Raw genomic sequence first — 17,977 nt, forward strand, 5'->3', positions numbered from 1 at the left:
TCAATGGCAACGAAGAAGAAATTTTGTTAACCCAAAAAAGTTGCCAGTCACGCGTGGATCCCGCCCACCATTGCACGCGGGTCCCATGCTTTTCCTGACCCACCACTGTTCTGTTCCGTCTTCGCAAGGGATGATGGTATAAGATAAAGAAGAAAAGCATGCAAATGCGATGATGCGATGCAGTCATGCACAGTTCCGGTGCACCCCCACTACACCAAATCGAGGATTCGTATATAAAAACCCTCGCAAGCACGCACGATTTCGCCGTTTGGCTCCTGCTCCAAACCGAAAAGCGGTCTCCTTTTCTTTTCTGGGCTGCCAGTTAACGATCGCGTCAGCTTTAACTAGCGAATGTGTGTCCACTGATCTTGGTGTCTCAATATATGAAGAAACTAGTATACGTCATTGACCGGGGTAGGAAGTAGGTGATTGGTTTAATTGGCCATCGACTTCCTTATCATCGCACAACCGATATATATGTATATATGACATGGACGCGGGACGGACGGATAAGAAGGTCGCAGCCGAGCGTCAGCACACGGTCTGTGGAAGCAAGTTTGGAATTCCTCCTTTCAGCGGCGGGCAAGAGCCAAGATGGAAACAGGCTGAGTTCGAGAAGATATAGTACACGTACATATACGGTCCACTTTGGCCGGATCTGTGTTCATTTATTTTTAGAACTAGTTTAGAAACTTAAATCCTCTTGGGAATTGAATATGATTGAAGTTCATTTTCATCGTAATCCTCCGTAATTCTAAAGGGGATTTGAGAAGTAGACTTTCATGTAGTACTTTTCAGGCGTGCAACGACACGACTTTTGCATGCAGCCATGCAGGGGATGATTGGAGTTAGCTGATCCATCGGACCATCTATCACACAGCAAAGGGACGTGGAGGACGCCAGTTCGGAGACAGGATGCGGAGCAAGAACAAGAAAAAAGTGGGAGTAGCTAGTACACATTCGAGCTGTCGCAAATAATTGCGAGATGGAGGATCGCCTAACAAACCCTCTTGCATTGCATTGCATGCGCGCGCGCGCGTCGCCTAACAAACCATTACACAATTATTAATTGTTGGATTACCTCTCTATATATGCAGTGCACGCTTTAATATTCTTGTTAATTGGATGGCGGTGTATATTAATTAATGAAGACAAGCTAGCTAGCTAGCTAGCACAATGCTGTGCACACCCACTAATTTTATAAAACTTGCAATAATTAGCACATGCATGGGGTTTCATACATACATATATTTTTACTTTGTCTTTTCGTAGCATGTTATGCACTTTTTTGTTACGTGAAGAAATAAATAATATTCCGTTTATGTACCTTTTTCACTAATATATACTCTCTTTCATTAGTTCAAAAATGAAACGGGTTTCATTAGTTGACCACCGGCCGATCGACTCGGAGGCTGATGTAAGCCCAAGCGTCCTATCCTCCGGGACGAATAACCTGGGCTAGAGCATGCAAGTCGTGTCAGTCAGGGAGAGTACAACGTTACAGTTACATACCAGTGCAGTGCCGCATGCAACATGCATTGCATGGTACGTACCATCTCGGTTGTTGGTTGGTTGGTCCAAACATTGCCCAGTTTCAAAGGAAAGAGACCATCCAGGCAGGACTCAGGAGCATGAGCTGAGCAGCAGGAGGAACGGGCGAGTAGTGGTTGGTTGCCTTTGTTGGGTTAGTTAGTTGCGTTGCCCGGCCTCCGTCCCCCATCTGCACCTGCATCAACGTGGCACTTTAATTTCCTCATCATGCATGCGGCCGGTCTATCTTTTTTTTTTTATTATTACTGGAAGACGTCAGCCTCCCCTTGGCCGCACGCAGCGCAGGCGTGGGCGTGCCCAGCCGGACGAGGAGTCGCAGTCGCCACTAGCGTCGTCCCTGGTGGCGTGATGGCATGCGGTTGACCCCGCGTGGAAGGGAAAGGGGGACGCGACGCAGGGGAGACACGGGTCCCCCAAAGCGAAACGCCAACCCCAGTCCCTCCAGCCAACCAGGCAGACAAACCGCAAACTAAAACCAGAGCAGCGATCAGCAGAGCGCGCCACCGCATGCGCCCCGTGCTCGCGCATCTCTCTCGCTGCCTTGAGAGGCCGCGCACCGCCGGCGCCGTGCCGGTGGGAGCGTGACCACTGGCCACCACGGACGGGATGGGCGTGGCAGCAGGACGGAGGGAAGGGCGGGGCCAAAACGCGTGGGAGGACCTACTGCTGCGCCCTCGGTTCTGTTGCCGTTGCCAGCCATGGCGGATTCTTCATTTCGTCTCGTTTTCACGGCCGTGACAAAAAAAAAAAAAAAAAAGTAACACACCACACGCACACGGGCAGGCGCTGGGCGTGCGTGCAGCAGGACTGGAGGGTGCGTGCCGTATCTAGGCCGCATGCTAGCTAGATAGAGGGTATTCCATACGACCAGATACACTAGTATCCGATCCGACTTGGATCGTTCGTATCTCGCGCGGTCGGCCCCCCGGGCGCGTAACTACTCCAGCATCACAAGCGACCAACACAACACAGTAACCTAGTACTTGCTACTTGTACCACAAAGAAGAAGAGCAGCATTTTTCGTCCTCGTATGACCGACCACATCAAAGACCAGGAAAAGTCGCAAAATGTCACGGGCACGCAGGCCCTCACGGCATGGCGAGCCAGTTGATCGATCCACACCACATCCTATCTAGTCGACCTCGGCCAATGCAAGCACGCGTGCCGAGCCTCAGCTGTTGCGTGCGCGCCATATTGCAGCAGTGCCATCCACAAGGGTACCGTGTGCCTGCTGCAGCCGGCAGGGTAGTAGCGAATGCACACACACACACACAAAAGACACAACGCACGGGGGTATGGCCGTATGGACCGCGGTCATTAGCAGCTGCTATCGTATTATTTACTAGTGTGGTAAACATCGGATAGGAGATTAGGTCCCATCCATGTCAGGGCTTGTTCGGTTAGCTCTCAATCCATGTGGATTGAGTGGGATTGGATGGGTTTTAATCCCAAACAAGTCAAACTTTTTCTCAATTTTTTCCAATCTCATCTAATCCATGTGTATTGGGAATAACCGAACAAGCCCTCATGTGGGATGCCACCACGTGATCCCACCACGACACGGACACCCCTGCTGTCTGTCTGTCTGTCTGTCAGACTGCCTAACCCGCGACCATCAACCTATAAGGGATACTCCTACCACATAAACAAAAGCTGAATTGTGATTTGTGGACGGAAGGCCCACATCTATAAATACCCAGCATCCATCCATCCATCCATCCAGCAATTATAACCACCGGCTCGGCGAGTGGGAGACGGAGCACGGATGCTTTATCCCACCCTGTGACACTGCCGCCATGGTGAGTAGCGCGTGGTATGGTAGTGGTACTGGTAGCCTCTCACATTTTTATATGCTTGCTCGCCCGCCATGGATACCGAAACCACCGTACTGCTGTCTCCTACTAGATTTTAATCACTACCAGGCGCCGTTCTCCTCTCTCTCTCTTTCCCCGTCTCAAGCTTGCATTTTCTCTCTCTCTCTCTTTCCCCGGTGGTGCGGTGCGGTGCGGGTGCTGGACTGCTGGCCTCTGCGTCCGCATCCGGCGGGCAAGTGCGAAAGCTGCCAACTCTTTCCCTGCTCGGTTTTCCCTTCTCCAGGCCAGCCACACCACTTCTTCGCCAAGCTCGCATCCATTTCCAAACTCTTACCTCCATCCCCCACCTGCCCTCCTTTATCTCCCAAATCGGTCTTCTTGCGCTGGTGGAATTCCTCGTCGGCGGTATAGATTCAGATTTGCTGTTGCTCTTGTGCTGCTCTGCTCCCCGGATTTCTACTACTGCGAGCTTCTTTCTAGCTGTGAGGCACTGAGATGGATCCGCTGCTGAATGTGTGTACAATTATTGGGCCGTGGCAGGTGGCGAGTGAGGCGCTGCTGGTGGTATGCAGGAGCTAGGAGGTAGGCAACAACCATACGAAGGCAAGGGCGAGCGGAGCCGAGGCACACCGCGCGTTCTGCGCCGACCAGCACTGCCCGATCTCGCGCGGGGGAGGGGGGATTCGTGAGCGCCGGCGGCAGCCATGCCGGAGTCCTGGAGACCCGCCGAGGCGGATGCCCTGCAGCCGGCGGCAGGCACGGCGTCCGCGTCCGGCCCCTCGGCTCGGAGCCCGGGCAATGGCGCCAAGGGGCGCGGGGCGGGGGAGCCCCCCGGCGCTGCGGCGACGCGGGTGCCGTTCCACAGGCTGTTCGCGTTCGCGGACTCCGCCGACGTGGCGCTCATGCTGCTGGGCGCGCTCGGGGCCGTGGCCAACGGCGCCGCCTTGCCCTTCATGACCGTGCTCTTCGGCAACCTCATCGACGCCTTTGGTGGCGCGCTCAGCGTCCACGACGTCGTCAGCCGGGTGTCCATGGTCTCGCTCGACTTCGTCTACCTCGCCATGGCCTCCGCCGTCGCTTCCTTCGTCCGTAAGTTCCACCTCTTGCGTAACGCGGCCAGACACTGAGCACTGAGCACTCAACTGTTCGCCGTCCGACCAGAGGTCACCTGCTGGATGATCACCGGCGAGCGTCAGGCGGCGCGGATACGGAACCTGTACCTCAAGACGATCCTCAGGCAGGAGATCGCCTTCTTCGACAAGTACACCAGCACCGGCGAGGTCGTGGGCAGGATGTCCGGCGACACGGTGCTCATCCAGGACGCCATGGGCGAGAAGGTCGGCAAGTTCGTCCAGCTGCTGGTGACCTTCTTCGGCGGCTTCATCGTCGCCTTCGCGCAGGGCTGGCTGCTCACCCTGGTCATGATGGCGACCATCCCGCCGCTCGTCCTGGCGGGCGCGGTCATGTCCAACGTCGTCACCAAGATGGCGTCCCTGGGCCAGGCGGCCTACGCGGAATCGTCGGTGGTGGTGGAGCAGACCATCGGTTCCATCAGAACGGTGAGAGCACACAAACGAAACAGTACACACATGTGTGACCATGACTGACTGACGAAACCTCCTCCTGCTGCTGCAGGTCGCGTCTTTCACCGGCGAGAAACGGGCGGTGGACAAGTACAACATGTCCTTGAAGAACGCGTACAAGTCCGGCGTCCGAGAGGGCCTCGCCACTGGGCTTGGAATGGGCACGGTCATGGTGCTCCTCTTCTGCGGCTACTCGCTAGGGATTTGGTATGGCGCTAAGCTCATCCTGGAGAAGGGGTACACGGGAGCCAAGGTCATGAACGTCATCTTTGCAGTCCTCACTGGTTCTCTGTAAGTTCAAGGCTCCCCTTCTTAACAGTAACAACAGTAGGTTCTGTAGTTCAGTCATTTTCTTGTTTGGTGATCCTGGGAATATCCGAAACCACTATATTTGGTAGCTGGCGCATGATCGAGGTAACGGTTTTGGATGCAACCACTCGGGTCCATCATGCGTACTTACAAGTTGTTACTGCAAAGGGTGGTTGCAGGCAGATAAAGCTTCCTGTTTATGATGATTTGGACGCGTTAGGTGGCCTTTCAGAAAACAAAACCGCCGCAAAATTGCTTAGCAGACTTTTCCACCCGTTCACTATTAGGAAGCCACTCATGGACCCGTCCCTTCTTTCTCAAGCTATACTGTTATAGGAGTAGTATATTGGACTGCTCCTAACTAACAACTCCTATCTCTCTGCTGAACAGAACCCAAAATACTTTGTTCTTTTGCCTGCTGTTGTGTTGACAATATATTTGTTTTTAGCTATTGAGGATGTATTTTGCTCTTTTGCCTGTCCTCACCCTTGCCCCTCAAACTCTCTGTCTGTGACTCTGTCTCCAATATCTTGACTGCTTTTTTTCAGTTAACGTTTGATGCTTTACCTGATACCTGGCATCTCTTATCGTATTTCACCAGGGCTCTAGGTCAGGCGTCTCCAAGCATGAAGGCGTTTGCAGGTGGGCAGGCTGCCGCACACAAAATGTTCGAGACGATCAACAGAACGCCAGAAATCGACGCGTACAGCACCACGGGGAGGAAGCTGGAGGACGTTCGAGGGGACATCGAGTTCAGGGATGTCTATTTCTCCTACCCGACAAGGCCCAACGAACAGATATTCAAGGGTTTCTCCCTCGCCATACCTAGTGGCACGACGATCGCGTTGGTAGGCCAGAGCGGGAGCGGTAAATCCACGGTCATCAGCCTGATCGAACGGTTTTATGACCCTCAGCTTGGCGATGTTCTGATAGATGGTGTGAATCTCAAGGAGTTCCAGTTGAGGTGGATCAGAAGTAAAATCGGCCTTGTCAGCCAGGAGCCGGTCCTTTTTGCTGCCAGCATAAAGGAGAACATAGCTTATGGCAAAGACAACGCGACGGATCAGGAAATCAGAGCTGCTGCTGAGCTTGCCAATGCTGCCAAATTCATAGATAAAATGCCTCAGGTCAGAATGCTGTTCAATCAGCAAGGTTTACCTCTCTCAGTGGTTCAGATTTTTGTTTTTGCTCTTTTTTTTTAGAAAGAAACAGGAGACGTTGTGCCCTTATTCAAATATATAAGAAAAATACAATTTCCATTGGCTTGGATAATTATGCAGCATGCATTGAGATCTCTTCTTTTTCTGATATTTCACAGGGTTTTGATACTTCCGTTGGTGAGCATGGGACACAGCTTTCTGGTGGGCAGAAGCAAAGAATTGCGATTGCAAGGGCTATTCTGAAAGATCCAAGAATCCTACTATTGGATGAAGCTACAAGTGCTCTGGATGCCGAGTCTGAAAGGATTGTGCAGGAAGCTCTCGACAGGGTCATGACAAACAGGACGACAGTCATAGTCGCACACCGTCTGAGCACTGTTCGAAATGCTGATACCATTGCTGTTATTCATCAGGGAACACTGGTTGAAAAAGGTACATTGTGAAACATCAATAGCAAAAAACATCATTTGCCAGTCTTTGATCGCTCAATGCATCTTTGCTTAACCATTTAACATTTTGGACCAGGTCCACACAGTGAGCTTCTAAGAGATCCAGAAGGAGCTTATAGCCAACTGATAAGGCTACAGGAAGCAAACCAGCAGAACAATGGGAAGGTTGATGCCAATGCTCGTCCAGGCAAACAAATATCAATAAACAAGTCAGCTAGCAGGAGGTCGTCCCGTGATAACAGTAGCCACCATTCATTCTCAGTCCCATTCGGTATGCCTCATGGGATTGACATTCAGGATGGTTCATCTAACAAACTGTGTGATGAGATGCCACAGGAAGTGCCTCTCAGCCGGCTTGCATCTCTCAACAAGGCAGAGATCCCGGTCCTTATACTAGGCTCCATTGCCTCAGTCATCAGTGGAGTTATCTTCCCGATCTTTGCGATACTCCTGTCAAATGTGATAAAAGCGTTCTATGAGCCTCCACATCTCCTAAGGAGGGATTCACAGTTCTGGGCTTCCATGTTCTTGGTGTTTGGTGCAGTGTACTTCTTGTCACTCCCTGTCAGTTCGTACCTTTTCTCCATAGCAGGGTGCAGGTTGATTAGAAGGATCCGACTGATGACATTTGAGAAGGTGGTAAATATGGAGGTCGAGTGGTTTGATCACCCAGAAAACTCAAGTGGAGCAATAGGTGCAAGGTTGTCAGCTGATGCAGCAAAAGTTAGAGGCCTTGTGGGGGATGCGCTTCAATTGGTTGTACAAAACTCTTCGACACTAGTTGCTGGTTTGGTTATTGCATTTGTGTCAAACTGGGAGCTATCCCTCATCATCTTAGCTTTAATACCACTCATTGGCCTAAATGGATGGATCCAGATGAAGTTTATTCACGGTTTCAGTGCAGACGCAAAGGTCTGTTCTCTTGTACTGAACTGCCTTTCCTTAAATTTATTGTCTATCGCATCAGACTTCATCCAGTTATTTGTGAATGCAGATGATGTATGAAGAGGCAAGCCAGGTGGCTAATGATGCAGTAGGCAGCATAAGAACAGTGGCCTCATTCTCAGCTGAAGAGAAGGTCATGGATTTGTACAAGAAGAAATGTGAAGGTCCTCTAAGAACAGGAATCAGGACAGGGATTATAAGTGGAATCGGTTTTGGAGTTTCCTTTTTCTTGCTATTTGGGGTATATGCAGCTAGCTTTTATGCTGGTGCTCGGCTTGTTGAGGACAGGAAGACAACCTTTCCTAAAGTTTTCAGGGTAAGTACTCTATGGTAGTACTGATAAATTTAACCTTATCTGGCTTTCATATTAAGGAAGAAAGGACTACATAAATGTGAAGTCAAATCAACATGGTTTGTGTTTTCCTTTTTTAAAGATGATTTGGAGTGAGTATCATGAATCTTTCCAATGAAAAGCTCTAAAAATTTGTCCTTCTATACGCAGGTTTTCCTAGCTCTTGCAATGGCGGCAATTGGAGTGTCGCAATCAAGTACCCTTACATCAGATTCTTCCAAAGCAAAATCAGCTGCATCTTCTATATTTGCAATTGTAGATCGAAAATCAAGGATAGACCCAAGTGAGGATGCAGGGGTAACTGTTGAGGCACTACAAGGAAACATCGTATTCCAGCATGTTAGCTTCAAGTATCCTACCAGGCCAGATGTTCAGATATTCCGGGACCTTTGCTTGACAATTCATGCTGGAAAGGCAAGTGATTTCTAATTCATAAATCCTGTTTTTTAGGGAATGTATAATTCCTGTATTGAGCAACAGTGTTTATTATCACGAGCATAACAACTCTAGTATTTGTTTGCAGACTGTTGCACTCGTTGGAGAGAGTGGTAGTGGCAAATCAACGGCAATTTCATTGCTCCAGAGGTTCTATGACCCAGATGTAGGCCATATACTACTAGATGGCGTGGACATACAGAAGTTCCAGCTTAGGTGGTTAAGGCAACAAATGGGCCTGGTTAGTCAAGAACCAGCTTTGTTTAATGACACAATAAGGGCAAACATTGCCTATGGAAAAGATGGACAAGCAACAGAATCTGAGATCATATCTGCTGCAGAATTGGCAAATGCTCACAAGTTTATCAGTTCGGCGCTGCAGGTTAGTTTCTTTCATCTGATGTCAAGGAATATTATATGTGGCTTTTCTATGCAATCAATCAAGCACCAAAAACCGTTGCTGAGGGAAGTGTCTACCTGAAAAATGCAGGGATATGACACAGTGGTTGGAGAGCGTGGAGCCCAGTTGTCAGGAGGGCAGAAGCAGCGAGTGGCGATCGCCCGTGCAATTGTGAAGGACCCTAGGATCCTGCTTCTGGACGAAGCGACTAGTGCGCTGGATGCTGAGTCCGAGCGGATCGTCCAGGACGCACTGGACAGGGTGATGGTGAACCGGACAACAGTGATCGTCGCTCACCGTCTGTCAACAATACAAAATGCAGATTTGATTGCGGTCGTGAGGAATGGGGTTATCATCGAGAAGGGAAAGCACGATGCCTTGATCAACATCAAGGATGGCGCCTATGCGTCCCTCGTCGCCCTTCACTCGGCAGCCTCTTCATAGCAGGTGATGGTATGGGATCCTGCATACGTCTGCTAAGACATATATGAACAGAGCGAGCTGGCACAACCTGTGTAGCAATCCAGGTGCTAGTCTCTGTTCCTCTATTTGATGGCATACATAATTGCTTATACCTAAGCGGAGAAATGTTACAAATAGCAAGGACCAGATGTAAATGCAAGGAGCTGGTCCTTAAGATAACTTTTTATAATCTATAAATCTTAATATGTATATGTAGCTTCGAACATAGAAACCAAATAGATGATGGTTATGCTATAACTCATGATGTTCTTGCTGTCGTTTCCCCCCTTTATAGCTTATATGCAAGTAATGATAACCCTGCTCAGGAAAGAAAGGGCAGCTCCCAAACGTTTAATGATAACCATATGGCTGGAAAAACTGAGATGAAATGCTGAAGAATGGCTTCTGCGGAAGCATAAATTTCATGGCAAAGGCTATCAGGTTGCAACTTCTAAGGTCTGGCCAAAACAGTATGTTTTTAATGTGAAAAGGGCATACTAAACGGAAACACAAGTTCTATTTTGTAAAAAAAAACCTCAACTGAAGGGGCGGGCATCCTGATCAACTGACTCTGAAACGAAGTAACTAGTAATCCAAGTGATTTCCATTTGGCTGACGGGGCTCGTTCGGTTGCGCATGGATTAGAGAAGGATTAAATCCCTTCCGATTTAATTTTAACTAAAAAGAGATTTAATCCTCTGTTGCAATTCCTGTAATCCCCTTCAAACTGAACCAGGCCTGACGGGGAAGTGTACAATATTTTTTTTTTCACGCTGACAACCAAACTGTACACACGTGTTTCTGCTCTTGCAAAAGAGCGAGCACATGAGTTAATTTCTGGCAAGATTTACTGAAACCTATGAGGAAAAAAATATATCGTACCCCTCCCAATTTGCATTTTCTAGAAACTAGAAAAGCGGAGAACTAATTTGGCAATAGCACTAGCGACTTTGGCTATCAACAATAATCAGTAGGAGAAAAGACGGGGGAATTTGTGAAGCAGTAAAACGGAAAAACTAGACACGATTGCTTAAGCTTCATCGGATCAGAGCTCACCTGAAGTCCCGAACCATGGTTTCTGCTCGTTAATAAAGGATGAACGCGGCAGGGATTGTCTCCGATGTCCCTTCCTATTTTTGTTTCCCCCATCAACAGCTCGCGGCCGATGGCAGGCGTCCGCGCCAACGGGGGCGGTACCGGTGCTGCGAGCAGCACGGCTCTTCCTCGAATTATGGAATCACAGGCGAAAACCTAGTAACAAAGCTCAAGGCAGAACGAACCTCGTCGACGGCGCGGCTAGGTTGTGACCGCCAGATCTTAGCGCCGGAGGCCGCCATCCGATCACCGGTGCCCAGTTCTCCGGATGTCCGGATAGAACCTGACCTGAAGAAGAACAGCGCGCGGCGTTTCGCGGATCTCTGTCTCCCTCTCCCGTGCACAACGGGCATAGATAGATGGAGTTCGGAGGGGAGAAATTTGTGCTGGTGCCGAGGGGCGTTGACATTGTCCGCCTTGTTTGATCGAGATGGCGGAGTTGTTTTGACTTTTGTGGAAACGGATTCGGTGGGTTGGAGTTGCAACCGGCGATGGCGCCTTTGTTTCCTGCATGTTGCATCCATCATAATAAACTAGGTGAGTGATCGTGCGTTGCAACGGAACCGTATAATAACACGATAACTTATGTACATATGTGTGTTATATTATTATGAGAAAATGTTTCGAAATTCATTTGTGATCCTACCCATACATAAATTTTGTTATTTTAATCTAGTTATTTCACCATTACATTGCAACCATCAGTACCATATAGACTTCTATATATAATTTTAATAATGTCATTGAGTTATAATGACAACGCAATTAGGGAATTGTTATTTACAACTCAAATCTCAGAAAAAGGTACTAAGAAAGCACGGAAATAAGGTAATTAACTCTGTCACATGAACCAAGTGAACAATGAAATATCTCCATTCCAGCAAACAACATGACAGCCTAAAACTCGAAAAAAGATTAATACAATATTGACCATATATCATGGCCATCACCATTGTCATAATTTATCAAGCATGGATAATATCGATCACATCGCTCACCTCCAGCATACATTGAAAGCTCTGTTTCCACCCCTAATGATGAAGAGGTCGAAGCAGAGGCCCTTGACGGAGCGACGGCGCGGGTGTCCCGAACGAGCTTGCCGCACCAGGCAAGGCGAAACTGCTCGAGAACGTGCGCGAGGTGCACGACATCGGTGCAGGTCCGGAGCATGGTGACTGCGGAAGCGAGGCCGGCGTCCATGTAGAGGCGAGCTTAAAATACCACATGAGCTGATGAGAACATTATTTGTAAACACATGCTCAATATAAATAAGTCACAAGATATTTAGAATTGAAAAAACAAACTTTTTTTAAGGTTCATGCCTTCATGGCAGTCACCCAGCCAATATTTCTCCATGGGTAAAATCAAAAGATAGGTAAAAACTGAGTAGGGCTCACAGGATTTCAATAAGCAGGAAAACGTAGTAAGGTACATGATGTTGTGGGCAATGCACAAAGATCACTATGAGGTAAAAAAGTGTAACAAGATTGGCGTGTAGAGCTCTATTACAAGTAGCAATTACTGAGAAAACGTAGTAAGGTACATAATGTTGTGCGCAATACACAAAGATCACTATGAGGTAAAAAAGTGTAACAAGATTGGCGTGTAGAGCTCTATTACAAGTAGCAATTACCGAGATCCCAACTAAATAATTAGGGAGTGATATGACAAATATGTAAACAGGGAGATGGAGGGAATGATGGAAGTGTCAAAAACCTTAACCCAACTTCAAAATTGCTGACCTAATTCCTGTGGCACCACAAACAAAATGTATTAGCTTTTTAAATGGTGACACACATGAAGTAAGCCTGGGTAGAAGCTTAGAAAAAAACCACCAGAAAAAATGCAACAAGATTTTTCATGTAAAAATGAAAAGATAATGCTAATCAATACAGTATCATTTTTATAATGTTTAACATGAAGTATGGTTGGCTGCCCGTGGCATGCTTATACTAACAAACTTGACCACTTTGGTTAAAACCAGCAAAACATCTTATTATGCTAGGTACCAGGTTAACATTTCAAGGATAACCAAATTTTGTCCATGACAAAAGGTACAATTAATTTAAAATTCAACTTTTAGATAGGTTCATAACCAATAACCCATACATGTAATAAGTTGTTAATAAGTGAAACAAAATTCTAAACAAATCATAAGACCGAATCGTCGAACATGTGGACTTTGCAATGCAATGGTAAAAGCTCTTCTTGATTTCTGCATTTTTCAGCGATGGGCTATTCATTGTAGAATAATATTTGGCATGGTTTACATGAGCACAATCATTATTTGGATAAAAAATATATCTACGATGCTACCAGCTTAGACAATGATGCAAGTATTATATCTAAGAACTAAAATGATTTGTCTCACCAGGGCACATACCTCTCTCATTCAGCTTGTCCCTTCTATTTTTCTTCCTGGATGCTTTTGTGCTTGGTTCTGCAATACTTTCTTACCTTGGACTGCAATATTAAACATCCATGATGGTTCCACTATGATCTGCGTAGTACAGAGAACAATGGTGGTCAATAATCACAATGTAGTCGGAGGAAGGCAATTGAATGGCGTCGAAAGGAATTTTGGAGATACAGTCGACGAAAACACTCTGCAAATGCTACCACAAGATGAATGAAACCAGAAAGGTAAAAAAATTTAGCCAGCTTGATCTCGAGAACAACAACCAACCTGTACTGGCGAAGCAACTATCAGAAGTCCGGCAACACTACCACACAGGCCAGGACACGACCATTGGGGACGCTAGCAGGCCCACCAATTCGACTATGATGGCCACCGTTATCTTATTGAAGAAACGACCCAGACAGAGAGTATCTCAAAACGACCCTGTTCAGGAATTAAGGAGTTAGGAGACAAGATTTCAGTTTTCATCACCACCTTCCTCAAAGATGCTACCACCGGGAGAGCTCCTATAAAAATCTAGATACATTAAATATGTTTTGCCACTTTATACCCCTTCTAAAGGTGTTATAGGTTTATAGTTTTGCCAACCTTCTCTTTAACAGCTGACTCCGGTAAGAATGTTGTAATAGAAACTCTAATACATAAGGGTAAATTGTTCAACCACTATAAATGGACAAAAGGTAGTCAATTTGTGAAGCAGCAGCAACATGTAAGCCTGAGATTCTAAAAAATATGGAACATGTTCAAAATATTAAAATTGAGATTTTCCTCACAAATATAAAGAAAAAACTAACCTAAATGGCGCCAAAGGTTTTGCTTTTAGTGAGCTAGACGCTCTGTTGGATTCTTGCCACTATTAGCAATGTCGTATTCGTAGCAGTCAAACACATCCCACATGTTTGCAATTTCACATATTGCAGCAATAGAAAAAACTAAAACAAATAGCAGTTAAAGCGAACCAATACAAGAAACTTTAATAAAATGCATGTAGATACAGACCAAGATAGGTTATTTGAAACACTCTTGTGTGTAGCTCCAATTAAAACATTATAAATATTATTCCTTGTTATGATGACTTGCAGGTCATGTTGCCATAATTCACTCACATTCTCATGATCATATTAAAAAAAGAATGACAGAAAGGCTAAGAGCAAAGGTCATATTTATCTTCATTTACATTCACCAACAAACAGAAAATATACGCTTTATTTCAACCTGAATCCCATATTCAGTACATGTTCCTAGTTGAATAATTCCTTAAGAAGCAGTAAACTGAATGTAAAAGAAACAATAAACTATGCCTTCTGTGCCTGAACCAGCTACGAATACATCCACCTTGCCTGTTGTGTCCTTCTAGATCTCAGGTCCTGCGTTTATGAACAGTCGGCAAGGTGTTACGACACCCATGTAATAACAACAAGATAGCATTAAGCTACATGTCCTGACCAATGATTGCTACTATTCGTTGAGAAATAAGCATCATTTGAACACATGCTACTGTATCCATATATACCGATTAATCTAAAGTGGGCTTCAAAATTCGCCATTGCTTGATTCAGAACATGTACATTCGCTGAGACATTAGCATCATAACTTGATTCAGAACATGTACATTTGGCAGTTGTTTTCGGTTTCATAGCTATTCAACTTTGTCAAACATGCCCAGAAAGCCAAGGGCTGAATCTGCACACACATACACACACGGAAGGCTACCCATAAATTTCTTAATCAAGGCAATTCAACACGTAAGGTGATGTTGTACCTTTCTTTCAACTAATCATACCAGTTAAGTTGAAGTATAGCTCAGTGCTCATGAACCACAACAAGATCTGCATGACAAGCGAGTATTTAGTCGGCATAACTGCAATGAGCCTGTAACCTCTCTAAATAGCAAAGAGGGCCAACCCCTCTCCTCTGCATCTTCTATCACCCTTCGTAGGAAGAAAATGGATCAACACAGGCTCATTACAGTTAATCGATCAGCACATACCACAGTACCAGCGTGTGCATCCTTTGCTCACTCTTCAGAAGAAAACAGAGAGAACTGTAACTCGATACACGCGCTGGTACTAGTGTAGGGATGATGGCCGCGGGCGAGGTGTACCATGGACGGACGACAACGAGGTGGAGGGGCGACGGCTGCTGCGTGGTGGCCGACTCCGTGCCTGGGCGACCCCAGCACGCTGCACCTGGGAATCCCGCAGCCTTAGCCACCAGAGCGTGTGGGATTGCCGATGATTGGGAAGGAGAAGAACAGTTGGCGGCTCATTTAGGAGTCCTACTCCCTGTGGTTGATCTTCCAATTGAACCGTCAGCCATTGCGAAGCCCTGCACGCGCCCGCCCTTCTCGCAAAATGGAATGGGATCGATGCATTGCGGCGATGGAAGGGCGCAGATTGCGGGCTTCCATCGAAGGTCGCGGGGGCGAGAGGATCCGGGGGCGGAGGCGAGAATGGAGGGGCACGGGCGCGAGAATGGCGGCAACAATGGCGAGATGCAGAGGCGAGAGGATCCATGGGAGGCGAGGCTGTGGGCGCGACAATCTCGGGGGCGGAGCCACGGTGAAGTTGTGGACGCCCACGTTAGAGTCTTATAAAGTAGTAGAGATAAATACTTTTGAACAGTATGTTAATAGATCCTGATGTCTCGCTATGAGCAAACGAATCCATTAGATTAATTACTGTTTAGTATTGTCGGCGTTCCGAGACCGGGGGTCCCTTGGGCCGACGAGTGAGTGTCGCCGCGTGCCCCAGCCCAGATGGGTCGAGCGCGAGGGCGAGCGCGAAGGGGGAGAGGCGAGGCGGCCGGAGACCGGCGTGAGAGAGGTGGGAATCCCGCGGCCTTCGTGTTCGTCCCGCGCCCAGGTCGGGTGCGCTTGCAGTAGGGGGTTACAAGCGTCCACGCGGGAGAGGGAAGCGAGCGGCCCCAAGAGAGCGCCTGTCTCGTCCTCGTCCCCGCGCGGCCAACCCTCTCTAAGAGGGCCCTGGTCCTTCCTTTTATAGGCGTAAGGAGAGGATCCAGGCGTACAATGGGAGTGTAGCAGAGTGCTACATGTCTAGTGGGGGAGAGCTAGCGCCCTAAGTACATGCTGTCGTGGCAGCCGGAGAGATTTTGGCACCCAGCTGGTGTGATGTCGTGGCCGTCGGAGGAGCGATGGAGCCTGGCGGAGGGACAGCTGTCGGAGCGGTTGGGACCTTGCTGACGTCCTCTTGCTTCCGTAAGGGGGCTGAGAGCCGCCGTCGTCACAGAGCATGCGGGGCGCCACCATTGCCTATCTGGCGGAGCTAGCCAGATGGGACGCCGGTCTTGTTTCCTGCGGCCCGAGTCAGCTCGGGGTAGGGCGATGATGGCGCCTCCCGTTGACGTGGCTGGTCTGCGCCCTAGGTTGGGCGAGGTGGAAGCCCCTCCGAAGCCGAGGTCGAGTCTGTCTTCCGTGGCCGAGGCCGAGTCCGAGCCCCTGGTCGGGCGAGGCGGAGGTCGTCGGCTGAGGCCAGGGCGGAGTCCGAGCCCTAGGGTCGGGCGAAGCGGAGTTCGTCGTCTTCTGGGGCTGAGCCCGAGTCCGAGCCTTGGGTCGGGCGGAGCGGAGTTCGCCGTCTTCCGGGACTTAGCCCGAGTCCGAGCCCTGGGTCGGGCGGAGCGGAGTTCGCCGTCTTCCGGGACTTAGCCCGAGTCCGAGCCCTGGGTCGGGCGGAGCGGAGTTGCCGTCTTCCGGGACTTAGCCCGAGTCCGAGCCCTGGGTCGGGCGGAGCGGAGTTTCCTGTGGTGCCTTCTGCAGGACCTGACTGCCTGTCAGTCTCACTCTGTCAAGTGGCACTGCAGTCGGCGCGGCGCAGGCGGCGCTGTCCTTCTGTCAGGCCAGTCAGTGGAGCGGCGAAGTGACGGCGGTCACTTCGGCTCTGCCGGGGGCGCATGTCAGGATAAGGGTGTTAGGCCACCTTTGCATTAAATGCTCCTGCGATTTGGTCGGTCGGTGCGGCGATTTAGTCAGGGTTGCTTCTTAGTGAAGGCAGGGCCTCGGGCAAGCCGGAAATATGTTCGCCGTCGGGGGGGGGGGGGGGGGGCCTCGGGCGAGACGGAAATCCTCCGGGGTCGGCTGCCCTTGTCCGAGGCTAGGCTCGGGCGAGGCGTGATCGAGTCGCTCGAACGGACTGATCCCTGACTTAATCGCACCCATCAGGCCTTAGCAGCTTTATGCTGATGGGGGTTACCAGCTGAGAATTAGGAGTCTTGAGGGTACCCCTAATTATGGTCCCCGACAGTAGCCCCCGAGCCTCGAAGGGAGTGTTAGCACTCGCTTGGAGGCTTTCGTCGCACTTTTTTGCAAGGGGACCAGCCTTTCTCGGTTGCATTTTGTTCCGGTGGGTGCGCGCGAGCGCACCCGCCGGGTGTAGCCCCCGAGGCCTCGGAGGAGTGGTTTCACTCCTTCGAGGTCTTAATGCCTCGCGTAATGCTTCAGCTGGTCTGGTCGTTCCCTCATGCGAGCTGGCCGTAGCCCGGGTGTACGGTCGGGTCCCAAGTTCTCGGGCTGGTATGTTGACGTTGTCAACGGTTCGACCGGAGCCGGGTTTGCGAGAGCAGCCCCCGAGCCTCTGCACAGGGCGAGAGGGCGATCAGGGACAGACTCGGCTTTTTTACATATGCCCCTGCGTCGCCTTTTCGCAAGGAGGAGGGGGGAAAGCGCCATGTTGCCCTGGATGGGCGCCGAACATGGTGTCTCCGGTGAGCTGCAAGCGGGTAATCCGAGTGGACGTTCGTGCCCCGTTCGTTAGGGGTCGGCTAGGGGCCCAGAGGCACGCCCAAAAGTACCTGCGGGTGATCTGCCGGACCCGATCCCCTGGCGACGGGGTCCGAGGGCTCGATGCCTCCCTCCGATGGGATTCCGTTACAAGATCGCTCCCGCTGGTCTCGGAAATGTCCTAGGGTACCTCGGGAGCGCAGCCCGAGCCTTGGTTATGTATCGAACGTACCCCTGGTCATCCCTCGCTCGGCGTCTGAGGCGGCTG

General features: G+C 49.4%; 2 protein-coding genes across 3 annotated transcripts; one reads left to right on the plus strand and one right to left on the minus strand.

Moving 5' to 3' along the window:
* Positions 1 to 3,292: 3,292 nt before the first annotated feature.
* Positions 3,293 to 9,739, plus strand: LOC100194270 (uncharacterized). Of its 2 annotated transcripts, none has more exons than NM_001359439.1 (11): positions 3,293 to 3,350; positions 3,906 to 4,454; positions 4,527 to 4,924; positions 5,001 to 5,239; positions 5,859 to 6,384; positions 6,576 to 6,849; positions 6,943 to 7,778; positions 7,861 to 8,127; positions 8,314 to 8,577; positions 8,687 to 8,980; positions 9,089 to 9,737. In NM_001359439.1, exons 2-11 carry the CDS (start codon positions 4,070 to 4,072, stop codon positions 9,440 to 9,442), a joined length of 3,837 nt encoding a protein of 1,278 aa, NP_001346368.1. In that variant the 5' UTR covers positions 3,293 to 3,350; positions 3,906 to 4,069; the 3' UTR covers positions 9,443 to 9,737. The 2 variants fall into 2 exon arrangements, with proteins under 2 accessions (NP_001346368.1, XP_020397502.1); XM_020541913.3 differs by lacking the exon at positions 3,293 to 3,350 and adding an exon at positions 3,353 to 3,770 and having other exon boundaries at positions 9,089 to 9,739.
* A 4,397-nt stretch (positions 9,740 to 14,136) lies between these two features.
* Positions 14,137 to 15,537, minus strand: LOC100381869 (uncharacterized). Its single transcript, NM_001174654.2, has one exon. The coding sequence runs from the start codon at positions 15,488 to 15,490 to the stop codon at positions 15,044 to 15,046; it is 447 nt and encodes a 148-aa protein (NP_001168125.1). The 5' UTR covers positions 15,491 to 15,537; the 3' UTR covers positions 14,137 to 15,043.
* Positions 15,538 to 17,977: the final 2,440 nt, after the last annotated feature.

The sequence above is a fragment of the Zea mays genome, chromosome 8 (assembly GCF_902167145.1).
Source record: "Zea mays cultivar B73 chromosome 8, Zm-B73-REFERENCE-NAM-5.0, whole genome shotgun sequence".
NCBI lineage: Eukaryota > Viridiplantae > Streptophyta > Magnoliopsida > Poales > Poaceae > Zea > Zea mays.